The sequence below is a fragment of the Girardinichthys multiradiatus genome, chromosome 3, assembly GCF_021462225.1.
Source record: "Girardinichthys multiradiatus isolate DD_20200921_A chromosome 3, DD_fGirMul_XY1, whole genome shotgun sequence".
NCBI classification, from domain to species: domain Eukaryota; kingdom Metazoa; phylum Chordata; class Actinopteri; order Cyprinodontiformes; family Goodeidae; genus Girardinichthys; species Girardinichthys multiradiatus.
Genome location: NC_061796.1, coordinates 32,837,085 through 32,852,371, shown reverse-complemented (window position 1 = coordinate 32,852,371; position 15,287 = coordinate 32,837,085). Strand labels below are relative to the sequence as shown.

The window sequence follows — 15,287 nt, the reverse complement described above, 5'->3', positions numbered from 1 at the left end:
TTTATACCAGATGTTAATCTTTTTCTGCTTTTTGAGTATTTTCACTAATCTATCTCTTGTTTTTAATCATGTACAGATGTGTCATAAGGACAATAGTATAATATTTATGGAGGCCTCCTAACAGAAAAGCTCAGGATGCAGAGCTGTGACTTTATTAGCTGTTATTCCTGATATTTTTACACTTCTGACATGCTGGGAACAAGCTATGAGACCAGCATGGATCACTGACCTCGATGCATACTTGGACACTTGGGAGCATTTAAATGTGAGAGGAGATATTTATATGTCCCCTATGGAGCGGCTTCCTTCAAAGGGCTCACCGTTATTTTATTATTGCTTGATTTTATGGTTGTTTATGTTTTATTTTCTTAATTCTCACTGTGTTTTTGTGATCTTACTGTTCAGTGCTTTGGTCACCTTAGCCGGTTGTTTTAAAGTGCTATATAAATCAATGAATCAAAACTGAAATGAAGAGCCTGGGCCAAGATGAATGACACTGTCTTTCCTCTATGCACTCTTAGGCCTACTGCCATCCTGTTTTTATCTTTCTCACTTAACTGCTGAGTGAGATGAGCTGTACTCTCTGACACAGTCAGGACATGCTGAGATAAAATCTATTCAAAGTTTTGCAGCATGTTTTCTTCTCTCTGTGTCTCATTTTACAACTGCTAAACTCAGTGTATATGTTAGTTGCAAAGACACCTTCTTCTGTAGGGAGGATAAATGGCCTCCTTAAACAATGAGCTGAGTTGTCAGTATGATCTTAAAGCTTATTGACATTCATCTAGATTTACATAGAGGCACAATAGGTATGTGAATTACATCTGCTTGTATTGCATCTAGGGCTGCACGATGGCACAGCTGGTAGCACTGTTGCCTTGCAGCAAAAAGGTCCTGGATTTGACTCCTGGCCAAGGCATATAATAACATTTTGGTATCTCAAGTCAAGATTCAGTATAAAGTACTGCTTTTCTTTAACTTCCCTAATATCTCCAAAATGTACATTAAAATATGTGTCCTTTTTAGACTTCAGTAATAGCTGTTTCAGTCCTGTTGAGACTCACAATAAGAAACACAAAATGCAATTAGAGAAGTTACACAACGGATGTTTATTTGTTTGGCGCTCAGACTCCAGAGGAAGACATGAATGCTGATAATGCATGAACTTGATTGAATGTCTCAGAATTAGAATTAGAATTGTCTTCCACCCAGGGTCTGATACTGGTAATGGAGAGGAGGCCTGATGGTAAGGGAACTGAGAATCCGATGGAGGCGATGGGGTGGAGGAGGGTCGAAGCTTGGCTGACAGCTGGGAGATCCATGAATGGGAGACTTTAAATGCGGAGCCTTGAAGAATCATTGGCTGAGGATTACTGCGGACTTGATGCTGATTGGATGGAGCGGAGATGCACAGAGGAGCCATTGGATGAAGCTGGAGGAGTGGGTGAGTCTCCCAGATTGAATTTTCGTCATTACTCCGTTAAAACTGAGATGTATCTAAATGCCACAAAACTCAAAAGTAAACCATAAGCGTTCATAAGAGAGATCTGATAAGGCAGTCACACAGTATAGTATTTTAATGCTTGAAATTTTCCAAATTTCACATTAAAACTACAAACTTCAGTTTCTTATATTTTGATGCTGTGTGACTGACCGATGCAAAGTAGTGATAAAATTAGATATGGTTTTACATTTTTTCATTGACAAAAACCTGAAAAGTGGGTGTGCTAAAATATTATCTCTGACAATTTTATTGGTGAGATTTATTTGATATTTAAAGGCTTATTTATCAATGGAGACCAGGTCCTCCTCATTTGTAAATTACACGTTTTCAGGCCAGCTGTGATTAATACAGCTGTGTTTTACATATCAGGTTGGTATTATAATGCATAATGTTAGTTTGCCACCATATATGTCCGCCTAAGAGGTAGTTTTTTTTTTTTTTTTGAATTATAAATTACCATTGGGAAGCAGCAGTTAGGACAAAAGGTGTGAAAAACAGGAAAAATCACAAACACCTAACAGAACAAGTGTTACAACCACTGAGACCACCCGTAAGTGTTAACCTCACTCGGACATGAGAAACAGCTGTATTAACCTGAGAATAAATAGATTTAAATTACTAGAAAATAATATGTTTTGCTTAGCGTAATTTAAACTACTTTTATTAGGCCCGAGCAGGAAAACTGCAAGGGTCTATTGTAATCGCTCGAATTCTTATTATTATTCTTTTTTCCGGGTACTTTTGGCGGGGCAATATGGGGACTTTGCCAAGCCCCTATATGCACACGAACCGGAAGTCACTTTTTTCACTTGGAAAGGTGCCTCTCTGACCCTCTTCACCCAATCAACTTGAATCTGTGTCTCAAGACAGATAACTAGTGGGTCTAACTTCGTTTGAAGCACAGTAACTTTTCATAAAAGGGCGTGGCCGTGGCGGCGCTGCGAAGTCAGACGTCACGCCATGGCCATACGTTTGGCTCTAATTTACACATAGATCATCTGATCTGCACCAAATTCAGTGTGATTGATCCTTGTCCAGTCCCCAACAGAGATCTGATGACATATTCGGTGGGCGTGGCCTAATTCGTCCACAGCGCCCCCTACAAAATTAGAAACAATCAGCCCCAAGCCATGCTTTGACCGAGGATTCTGAAATTTGGTACACATATGTAACTTCTCAGGACCTACAAAAAACTCTATTGGAGCATTGGTCCAAACCCAACAGGAAGTCGGCCATTTTGGATTGAAGTTGCCATTTTGACCCAGTTTTGACCATTTCTAGCACGCATATCTGAGCGAACTCCTCCTACAGCTTTTGACTTACAGACATCAAAATCACTCAGTATACTCTTAAGGGATTGGGGATTAAAAGTTATCAAAAGCTTTTTGATACATGAAAGCGTGTGGGAGTGGCCACGCCTCAAAATATGATTTCTCGCCATAAAAGACTAAATTGACATAGCTCCTACAAGGAGAGTCACAGACACATGAAACCTTCTGGGATTGATCTGCCTCTAGACCTGAACAATATTCACTGATCAGATGCTGACATCATTGATGCCCCGCCCCCTCAGAACAGGAAGTATCATGTTTTCCTTTACAGACTCAATGTTTGATGTTCTTCACCTAATCAATGTGAAACTGTCCCAAGTAACAGATAACATCATGGTCTTAGACAGTCGCCAGTACTTACTGCTTTAGCTGGAGAGTGTGAATATGATGGCGTGGCGTATTATGATGTCACGCCACGGCCATACGTTTGCCTCTAAATTAGACATGCATGGTCTGATTCACTCCAAACTGAATATTCTTGATCTTTGTCAGCCCCCAAACAGCTCTATTGGATTACATTTAAATTTGGATCAATAGCGCCCCCTAGGACACTTCAAGGGCTACATCTCCCTCATACATCATCGGATCCACTTGAAATGTAGTATACATGATCATTACTTAATGATGGACATGTTGACACAGTCAATTGATGATGTCTTTTTAGCCCCACCCACAAACAAACAAGCGAGTGCAGCTTCCATCTGGAAGGTCAGATTTACTCGAAATTTTGAATGCTTTTTGCCAGACTGAAACTCTGCATGACCGAAGATCATATGACATGTTGCTCACAGTACCACTTAGTGACGACGTGTTGAAGTGAAGCGGTGTCATCGTCGGTGGCGTGTATGAGGCGATGCCAGGCTCCTGCGGTCGCTCGACAGCCCGAGTTGCGCTGAGGGGTGCGAGGGCCTTCAAAGCTGCTTGCAAGTTTCTAGTTTATATTTGCTTCTTTTTTTTCAAAAAAAATTTATCCACTCAGCCTCTGAGAGAAAAGTGTTATTTCTTACACAATCACTAAGCGTCATCTTCCTATCAAATTGTATTTATTCACCTTGCTTCAAGGAAAAATGGAACAAAAAGAAATTTGAGGCTCTCTGGTCTAAAGGTTAAATGACATCTCCACCTTTTTTGACCAAATCTATTATGTGTAACATCTATCAGCAGGACTATATAGTAGGTAATTTAAAGTGATACTTACTACCAAAAAATTTTCCCTTTACCAATTGCTGGACTTTAAACCAACATAAATGTTAGCTGTACATTATTAACTAGTGCAATATGCAAAGCCTTCTGAAGATTCATCCAGACATTTTACATTACATTCACCACAAGAGGTCAGTGTTGAGCAGGACAGACGTCATGTCTGACGTCGGAAATCCATCTAACTGCTTCAAAAACTGGAGGCGATTAATGAGTTAAGTTCGTGAGGGAGTTTTTTACTTGTAAATATTTTCATTTCAAACTTTTTGAGAGTTGTAAAATCATTCCTGCAGGATTGATGTGCATATGCTTAGGGCCGAATGTAATTACTATTTTTGAGCAGCACAAGATACAACAGGCAATGTTTTTTTTAAATATATATATATTCCCGGTCAGCTGGGTCGCAGTGGTTCGGCAGAGCTGTTGTGGGAACAACTTCTGTTTTCGATGGCCTCGTTTAGCTTTTGTTCCGCTTCCTACCAGTTTTTACCGATGCGCCTTAAATGATTATACATTTTAAACGTTCCTCCTGACCCTGAGCCACGGGCTGACGGTAAGTTCGGCTGAAGTTGATTTAGAGGTGACAAATAAATGTAAATAATATAATTCTTCTTACTATTTGTGTCTTTATGTGTAGTTTGCTGCAATGGGAACCTGCAACAGACTATCTCTTGTCCAGAGCCTAATTTTCATCTCTCTATTTCCAGGTGAGATCCTTATTTTTAAAAATTGGGTGTTTTCTTGTTTGATTGACTCACACTAAGACTGGAAATAACTTTAATGCATTGTCGTGAAACATCCTTAGTGTTTTTGTGAAGGGCTCCTATTTTACAGAAAACAACATTGTTTTATTAAAACTTTACATGCTTTGTTTCTGAGGTAGAAGTGAATTTATGCAGACTTAGACAAATTATTCTCCATCTGTCTCTCTAGCTTGTTAACATTTATTTTTCCACAGATCTTCAGGCACAAAAACTGGAAGTAAAGCCTGAAGTGACTGGACTTATCGGCCAAGAGGTCGTTTTGAAATGCCAGTTCATCCCAGGACCACAAAACTCCACCATTGATCAGATTCAATGGGATATACATTCACTCAATGGAAACTCTACTATTCTTGTTTTCCACCATCATTATGGAATGAGTATTAAAGAATCTCCCCTGAAAGAAAGAGTGAATCTTACAGAACAGTCACTTAAAATTAGAGATGTGAAAATGATAGATGCGGGTTTATACACCTGCAGTATTTCCACATTTCCCAGTGGATCATTAAAAGCAACCACCAAACTTTTTGTTCTTGGTAAGTAAGCAATTTCTAAAACATTACCAAAACATCCCAAATCAGATTAGACAAACTACTCCATTTCATATAGATGAGCGTGCCTCAGAACAAATGCAGATGTCTGCAGGGATACTTGCTGCAATTGTCGCCTCTGCCATGCTGCTGTTAGGGATCCTGACGGCTGTAGTTTACCTTACCTACATCAGAAGGTAAGCCTGTTTTTACTGGTATTTATGTTGTGGTGACACGACTGTTTGGTTACCTATATTTATAAAACAGAAAAAAATGTTAAATCTTAAAGACCTAAAATTTAATTTATTAATTTAGTCCCACCTCTAATTAATTTACCTTTTTGTCATTGCTGAAAATCCATTATAAAACTTTTTTTTTTTAACTAAATAATTGGTGCCCCACTTACTGGGCCCCCAAATAACTATTTTGTAGTGAATGTAAATGATGCATTGTTTTATCCAACATGAGATTTTATTTAGTTATCCATGCCTCCAGGTGTCTCTGGAATATTAACATGACACTGAGCCCCACAAGACCAGTAAAACCATCATTCAAACAGTGAAACCCAAACTTTTTCACATGCATGGCAGCTTTAGATTTAAAACTAGTATCATTCAGCCATGAACGTCTTTTGTCTGACTATATATATATATATATATAAAAAGAGGATCAATTGAGAAAAGTTATTCTGTTTTTATTTACACTTTACAACAAATGGCCTGTTTCTTCTTCAAGGTGCCGTAAGCCTTGTTAAAGTGCATGGTAAAGTGAACTTCTTGCAATATCATTAGATTTCAAATAAAAATCTGGTGAGTTATGCCAGAAAATAGCAAAGGGGCAGTCAATACTTCATACTCCTGACTTGGTCTTGGATCCCTCTCTCCGTTTGCTCCAGCTTGTAAAATTTTATAGGACAAGACTAAGTGCTGTCCTAATGGCAAAAGGGGGTTGTTGACTACTAACAGCCAAGGAGACAATGTGTGGATTTTTGTAAAGAAAAGTGTGAGATTAATTTACCGCAATTAATATTTTGTCCATTTTAAGGATTTTTGCAGACTATGCAATAATTTAGCATATATATATATATATAAAATGATATATACATATATATATACAAAATGATATATACATATATATATTATATTTAGAAGTTGTTGAGGTACTGCAATTAAGCCCATAGTTGAAAAAAATCTAAAAAGTAACCCTGAATAAATCAAGAGTGTCATTTTTGCATTCTAAAAATTTGGAGTAAAATTATTTCAGAAATCTAATCTTAGCTGTTTATGTTCTCTGTTGTAGACATAATGCGGCACACAGTCTTCAAGTTCACATAGGTGAGAACAGTCTGTCATCACGGTTTCTGAACACTGTTGAACTAATTTTTGGATTTTACCTTTTTCACTTCGTTCTAATGAGGCAAATATTGTTTTTAGATACATCAACTCGTGTGGCGAGTGTGACCAGACCATCTTATATCTTCAGGGATCAGGTGAGCTTAGCGTTATACTCAAAGCGTCCGCTTGAATTGTGATCTAAAAATGTTTTGAAGTCCAGTTATTTTTGATAATTCTGCTCTGATAAGAGAAACATATTGTTGAAACAACACTTCTTAAAACTCTTGTTATAGGAAGAGGTGTACGCTGATCTGAGGCATGAACGAAACAGGAACAAAGCATCTTTACTGAATAAACACCGCAGAACTGCTGCAAGGGCTGAAGATGTCACGTACGCGGAGGTCAAGGTTTATCATCAGAGGCCTAGCTTAGAGACAGTGTTTAGTGTTTGAATGTTTTGCAAAACAGATACACTGTAATAGTACCAGTTTCATGATCATATTATATCTCCACCTGATTTTAGGATCCCGTCTGTGGTTGTTCTACACAGGCTTTTTGCACACACATCTTCCAGCTAAATGATACTATCAGCATGTCAGCATGCAAATAACATCTGGCTGCTGCTTGAGAAAAAAAATATCTTGTTTTAGGTTATGTCTTTATTTCTGGCTTTATAAAATTACCATTTTAACAAACAGTCTCTGAAAATAGCTTTTAAAACTGCAGGGGATTGTGTGTTTATGTGATATTTTGCATCAGATGTTTTATGATTAGGTTTGGGCCAAATTATAAGCCAGTTTATCTGTCACTTGTTGATATGTAGTTTGTGTACCATACCTAAAAGTGTTCCTTGTCTCTTGAGCTTTTCATGTTTTGTCACATGACAAACACAAACTTCAAATATTTTAATGACATTTTATGTGATAGAGCAACACAAAGTACCGTATTTTCCGCACTATAAGGCGCACCGGATTATGAGGCGCACCTTCAATGAATAGCCTATTTTAGAACTTTTTTCATATATAGGGCGCACCGGATTATAAGGCGCATAGAATAAAAGCTACTGCAGTCAAACGTTTGACTGGGGTTGCGTTATGCATCCACTAGATGGAGAGAGCTAAAGAGAATGTCAACAAAACAGTCAGATAAGTCAGTCAGTCAAACTTTATTAATACACTACAAACCAGCGTTCTGATAACTCCATTCACTCTCATGGTAAGGTCTCCTCTACATAGAATTCTATTGAATAGAGCCAACCGCACGTTAGGAATGCATTGGAGTCTATGAAGTTGAAGTTGAAATCAAACATTAGTTAAAACGTGAAAGGGAACTTTTCCCTGATTCAGTAAACACGTAAAAGAAACAGTTTGATGCACTAAATCAAACGTTAGTACTGTTAACCTTTCCTGTTTCTGTCCCCTAACCGTAGTCTGATGACACAGGGGAGACGCTTTCTCCAGGGCCGAAGTTACTAGTTTCCTCGGGGTTAACTCCCTCACTCATACGTTGCTGAGTTGAGCATGAAGAAACAGCATCAAAACACTGAGTTGTTGACGAGATTCGGGGTTCTTTTTAATGACTTTGCAGCACGTAAAAACACAGGGCTTACAGACTCATACACCGCTGCTCCGGTCGCCGTCTCTACCCACCCCACACACACAATAATACCGACGTCACTCCTTCACTCTTGATTCTCAGCTACGGCAGCACACAGCGCCACCTCTGTCCGGAGGAGTAATGTCAACATCTTCCATACACACACACGAAACATACACCCCACACACTGAGCTTCTAATCACATATAGTTCAGGCAATTCCTGCAACAGTACATTCAAACGTTATACACACACAAGTGGTGTTGGACTAGGAGTAAGCACAGTACAGGTGTTTACCGCTATTACTTCGGCGACGCCCCTGACTACGGTAGCCGTAATGCTGCAAGCGGTGCGGCTTTGTAGTTTACCAGTCGTACTGAAACATTTTGACAGAGCGCCGTGTACAACCAGTATGGATCAACCAATTAACCAATTGATCCATATATAAGGCGATCCGGATTATAAGGCACACTGTCGTTTTTTGAAAAAATTAAAGGTTTTTAAGTGCGCCTTATAGTGCGGAAAATACGGTAAGATAGTTTTGAAAGGGAAGGAAAATTATATATGCCATTTTTTAACAAATAAAAACCTGGCTGAAAATCTATATTCAGCCCCCTTTACTTCGATATGTTTGAATAAAATCCACTGAAACCAATTTTATTCAGACGTTTCCCAATCAGTAAATTCACCTGGGTAATTTAATGTTTGTTTATCTATAAATACAGCTGTTCTGTGAAGGTCTTAGACATCTTCAGCTCAGTTTGCAGAGTCTGGAGATGGGACAATTAATTCTCCACAATACTCCACAAATCTGGCTTTCATGACAGAGTGGCAAGAAGAAAGCCATTGTATAAAGCCATAAGACATCCCATTTGCAGTTTATTCTATTTTATTATTCAGTTTATTTACATAGCGCCAACTACGAAAAGAAATCAATTCAATGAAATCACAGAGATTCATTCCAATTCAAATACATAATTGCTAATTGATCTTAGTTATGAAACAATGCAGTCAAGTTCAGTTTAGGTGAATAGATAGAGGTAAATGCAGGCCAACCTGGAAGGAAACGTGTTAGAGACTGGAAATGACTTGTTACTGGGGCAGAGGTTCACTTCCAGCAGGACAATGACCCTCAACATAAAACCAGAGCTACACGAGAATGGTTTAGATCAAAGCATGTTCCAAGCATGGGTCCAGTCAAAGTCTAGAAGTAAACCAATTGAGAATATGTGGCAAAACCTGAAAACTGGTGTTCATAGATGCTCTCCATCCAGTCTGACAGAGTTTGAGAAGGTGTGAAATTTAATTCTCTAGATGTCCAGATTTTACTCTACAATAAACTGGTATAGTTAATAAATAACATGTATTTTAAACCCTTGTAACTGGTAAAACAACTTAAAGTGATCAACAAAACAAGTTATGCTGTTTGTTCAGTGGATCATTTTATAACACTCCAGGGTGAGTAGGACCAGCTGAGACAGTAATAGTGAGGCTCAGTCTACAAACCTGTTGCTCATCAAAATAAATAAATACATGTAAAACTATGAACAAAACTGCCACCTAGAATGAAAAAAAACTCTGTAAGTTTGCATTACCTTCCTGGTAACAGCAAATTTGCAATGCAAACAAGTGTTTTCCCCAGCACTGTGACAGTTTAGAGGAAGTTGCTGTTCCTCATTGGTTAAAGGTAGATGGTAAGAAAACACGCAAAAAAGAAGAAAATACTGTTAACAATAGAGAAAAGAGATGTTTAATAAAAACCACAGTGTCAGATGGCCAAAGCTAAAAGTGTGATGTGAGACTTGAAGTTAGAAAATATTGGTTGCTATTTGCACCAGCATTAATTTTTTTCATAGATTTAAGCACCTTTCATAGGTTACAGCAATGGTTAGGGTTTCATTTCACTGCAGTTTCTGTTTGTCTTAACATCAATTCTGCCTGCAGGTGTTCAAGCCTGAGAATGGCTTTTGTGAAATAGAGGTGACAAAGTTTGGTTTACAGGCCTGCAGTAATTCTGAAGTTCTGTTCGGTGACTGTTTGCACCAGCAGTAACAATCACTTTCTCACTACAGTCAGCATTTCCTGACAATATGGGTCTGTGGGTGTGAAAGATTGAATGTGATTCAAAGATACACGTGTCTGATGTCCTCTACCCAACCCTCGCTTTAAGGTGTTGGAACAAAAATCCTTTTTTTTCTGTTTTAAATGTCAACTCATGTACTTCTGTTTATGCTTATCTTTGCTTGGAAAAGGAAATTTGCTTTCACTGTAGCATTGCTTCTGCTCTGTCAAGACAGGAACTAGCCTTTAGTTCTGTAAACTCTGTAAATATGTTCTAAAATAGTTTTTTTTTAAATTTCAAAATAAAATTTTTCATTTGCATAAATCTTAATTTTTTGGTTCCTCATTTCTCTTACCCTTAAGTTATGGTGTGACAGGAAGTAGATGTAAAAGATAAGAGCTCTTTGAAAGGAATTTATTAAAAAACATAATTTTTCAAACTACTGAGAGAGAAAACGTTATATTTTCCCTCAAGGTAAAAATCACTGGTATACGTCTAAGTATGAACCACAGGAACAAATTCAGGATCTAAAAAAGACTTCACCTAACCTATATATTTAATAGGATTTTTGCATATAGGCTTAGGTTCAGCCAATGATACCTTTTGTATTTCGCCTCTCTTAACCACACCATAATGGTTTTTATTTATAAACCTACCACAGGGCAGTATTAGAAACTTTTAGAACATATCTGTTTTTATAAACCTATCTGTTTACAGGTAGGTTTACAAATATGGCATAGACTGCATATTGCAAATAAGTACACTCACCGACCATTTTATTAGGCACACTTCTGCTATTGCCTGTTAACACAAATTGTGACTCAGTCAATCACAAGGGTGGATCTCAATGCATTTCGACATCAAGACCTGGTGAAGCAAACTTTCTGAATCTAAACTGAGCATCCGAATGAGAAAGGGATGGGCTTTAAATGATGTTGTTGGCTGATCTGCAATGATTTCTACACACAGCCATCAGCAAATATCCAGTTTGTTGCAATTGAACATTATATTTTTAAAATTGAAAATTGTATTTTTGGTGTCACACTGGGTCAAGATGATGGAAAGGCAACACTAGTTCAAATAACCTCTTATTGAAATCAAGGTATGTAGATTACTATTTCTAAACACAATTCCACATGTCAAACCTTGACACAGATCTTCTACAGCTGCAGAAGACCACATCAGATGCCAGTCACTTTCAGCTAAGAACAGGAAACAGAGGCTACAGTTCACACAGGCCCGCCAGAATTGGACAATAACTGTAAAAATCTTGCCCTGTGAGATTAGTATTGGTCTTAGTAGCATTCAGATAAGGTCAGAATTATGTGTAAACAAAAGCATGGATCTAACCTGCACCATATCAACAGTTGGCCGATGGTATTTACTTAGCCCACTTTGGATCCCCTAGTACCAATTGAGGTTGTGATTTATGTTATACAGGGCTTTGAGAGTTTGTGTCTGTGAAAGGTGTTGTATAAGTACATTTTACTTACTCACTAACTATTCCATGCTGACCATGACTATCTCTTTACAACCATAGTACACGAGCCTTCTGACTGGCTACTTCCAGCTGGATGATGCACCATGTTACAAAGCTCACATAAGCTCAAACTGGTTTCTTGAACATAACGAGTTATTCTTTGTACCTTAATGGCCTCCATAGCTATGACGTCTCAATCTAATACAGCTCCTTTGAGATATGGTAGGATGAATGAATTCCAACATGAATGTTCAGCCAACAAATCTGCAGCCACCGGGTGATGCTTTGATTTCAATATATACCAAATCTCTAAGTAATAAAAGTTTCCAACATCTTGCTGAATCTATGCCACACTGAATTAAAGTTGTTTTTAAGGCAAAAGTGGGTCCAGCTCTATTAGCAAGGTTTTCCTAATAAGATAGCCAGTGACTGTAAAAACACATCATGGATCATCTGGAAGTATCAGGGAACATTAACAGTTCTGAAATAATATATATATATATATATTGTAAGCTATTATCAAATATCAAAATATAAATTATTAATATAATGTTATTACTTTTCATACTAGCCATGGCAGTGCACGTACTAATAACCGCTTTAAATAAGTTACAGAATTGAATTCATTCAACTGATTAGATAAAACGCTGTTAATAAAACTGTTAATAGCCAACCAACACAAAATAACCAGGAGATAATCTTTCTTTCTATATATTTGTCATCACATAGCAAGTTGTACGGAAAAGTTGAACAGATGACATTTTTTCCTTTGCAACAATACTGGTCTGGTTGTAAACAAGACTGACATGTGGGACGTGCTATTTCCGCCTTTTGGAAAGCTCGAGGAAATTAGCTCCTGTAATTGAGCTGTAGAGCAACGAGGAAGCAACACCCTGATGAAAACAAGATAGTGGAGAGAATTTGTGGGTGTAGAACTCACATACTAAGGAAGCTTCACCACATCTATACTTCTCTTTGTTTATGTGAGTTACAAAAAAATTCACTAAAAAAAGTTATTTCAAATGTTCTACACATTTTACACTGAAGCCTAAACAGTTATGCTGTGGATCTTTTTAAAAGCTAGCTGGTTTACTGCAGTGTTTTTTCATGTGGTTTACAGGTTACATCCTACACTGGGTTTCCCAGGTTTGTGCAACTTTGTTCAAGTCAAATGGAAATGTATTATCAGGCAACAATCTGCTGCACTCTGCCTTCCAAACCTCTGAATGGGTAATTTTTTCCACAAACAGTTGTAAACATAAAGTTGGGGTTCAGCAAATTAATCATCAGTGAGACATTGCTAGTCCCTGTAATAACATGACCGCCGGTCTCCTTGCACCCCGGAGAAACTGTGACACCCAATAGTGTGCCCCCACTCATCTGCCATCCACAACGTTGTGGCTGGCTGAAATGACAGCCAGGTGCACCTTCAGGGTTGATGCTACCCATCCGGCATCCAATAGACCCTGCAGGTACCTCAAAATATTATGCAGGGAACACGAAATTGGGTCAACTGCTCAGCGTCTGCACCTCTCCGCAAAACGCTGCCAGCAACGGGCATAAGTCCTCAATGTGGAAGGAGCTCTGGCATTCTGCAGTGTATGCTGAATGGAAGGCTCCACATCCGTCAGGGGCTGCCAGCACCCCTCAGTGGCCACACCGTGAGGAGAAGATGGCCCGGAGACGGATGCCAAACCTTCCCCTCCAACTGAGACAACAGGTCTGCCCTGACTGGGAGCCGCCATGGCTCCCCGTCCAGCAGACTGAGGAGCAGTGGGAACCAGACTCTCATGGGCCACTCGGGGGCCACCAACAGAACCTTCAGGCTCGACGACCTCACTCGGTGGAGAGTGGGCAGAAGCAACGGAAACGGGAGAAAGGCATACAGCTGGCCATGCGTTCGCTAGGGCGTCCATCCCCAGTGGGGGGCAATGTCTACTGCTCTCTGAGGCAAAAAGGTTGACCTGGGCCCTGCCGAACCGATCCCATATCTGCCGTACGACCTGAGGATGCAGCCTCCAATCCCCGGGGGGGAGCCTCTGTCGGGACAGATAGTCGGCCAAAGAGCTCCTCGTCCCCGGTAGGTGCATTGCCCTGATGGAGGCGAAGCGAGGGTATGCCCAGGTCCACAGCCTCCGGGCCTCCCTCAGGCACTGCATTGATCTGGTCCCACCCTGGTGGTTGACGTGGAACACTGCTGAGGTGCTGTCCGTCCTGATGAGCACATGCTTGCCCTCGAGAAAGGGCGAGAAGTGCCTTAGCGCCAAATAAATCGTCTTGAGCTCCTGGACATTGATGTGCAGACTTCCCTCCTGAGGCCCCCACAGCCCCTGGACGGACCTGCACTGCCACACTGCTCCCCATCTGAGAGGTGATGCGTCCGTAGCCACCACCTCCCGTCTTGCGGGGACCGTACCGAGGGGGACCCCACGCTGCAGATATGTTCTGTCCCGCCAGCGACGGAGGAGCACTGCACAGCCGGGTGTAACCTGCACCTTGACCTGCCGGTGCAACCTGGGGTCCATGTGGAGGCTGTTGAACCACCTCTGCAAGGGCCGTAGATAAAGCAACCCCAGAGGAGTCAGAGCCGAGGCCGCCACCAGCATCCCCAACAGTCTCAGCCACAGTTTGACTGGGGGTGTCGCCCCCGCTCGAAAAGACTGGAGCAGGGACTGAATCCTGTCCACCCTGTCCGAGGTCGGCTGAACCAGCATGGCCACTGAATCCAAGGCCATGCCGATAAAGACCACCTGCTGGGTCGGGATGATAGAACTCTTCTGATAGTTCACTGCTATCCCCAGTGCTCTGAGGTGGGCCAGGACCTTTGACGTCGCCCAATCCGCCCCGCCGGAGGAGGGGGCACAGATGAGCCAGTCATCCAAATATGGCAAGATCTTTAATCCTTACAGGCACAGAGGGCTTAGGACCACCTTCATGCACCTCGTGAAAATCCGAGGGGCTAAAGAAAGGCTGAACGGCAGGACCGAAAACCCGTAAACCACGCCGTGGAAGGCGAATCGCAGATACTTTGTGCGCAGCATCCGAAATGGGGGTGGGGGCCGACGGCGCCTGTACCTTTGGGACATAGTTCACGTGAGTGACTTTGTTTACATTTAATCTCGACCTGCGTGGAGCGCGAGGATACATATCCACTTTGTTTACTGCCACTGGCAGTCAGGAAGGAATGAAGCAGAACATCAAGCATCTATCAGAAATATTGTCATTTCATCACCTGAGGTCACTGTTTTACTGAGGTTTCTGTACTAGAAGAGCATGACAGAAGTGTTACTACTCAATGTTTGTGCACATTTATAGATTGAGAGAACATATCTAGTTTCTGTATGACAACTGAGATTTGCTGTGCCAAGTCAAGTCAAGAGATTCACGTGAAATCTTTCAATCTGCAAATGAGTTTTATCTTTTGTGTCAGTTCAGTGTCCTGAAGGAGTTTCCATTATGTTAATTAGCTACATGCAACTTATTACTGATT

General features: G+C 40.4%; 1 protein-coding gene across 1 annotated transcript; it reads left to right on the top strand.

Moving 5' to 3' along the window:
• Positions 1 to 4,338: 4,338 nt before the first annotated feature.
• On the top strand, positions 4,339 to 7,606 carry LOC124866266 (nectin-3-like protein). The gene is made up of 7 exons (XM_047361974.1): positions 4,339 to 4,588; positions 4,673 to 4,742; positions 4,994 to 5,332; positions 5,406 to 5,523; positions 6,626 to 6,660; positions 6,760 to 6,815; positions 6,954 to 7,606. The coding sequence occupies exons 2-7, from the start codon at positions 4,682 to 4,684 to the stop codon at positions 7,110 to 7,112; spliced, it is 768 nt and encodes a 255-aa protein (XP_047217930.1). The 5' UTR covers positions 4,339 to 4,588; positions 4,673 to 4,681; the 3' UTR covers positions 7,113 to 7,606.
• The last annotated feature ends 7,681 nt before the right edge of the window (positions 7,607 to 15,287 follow it).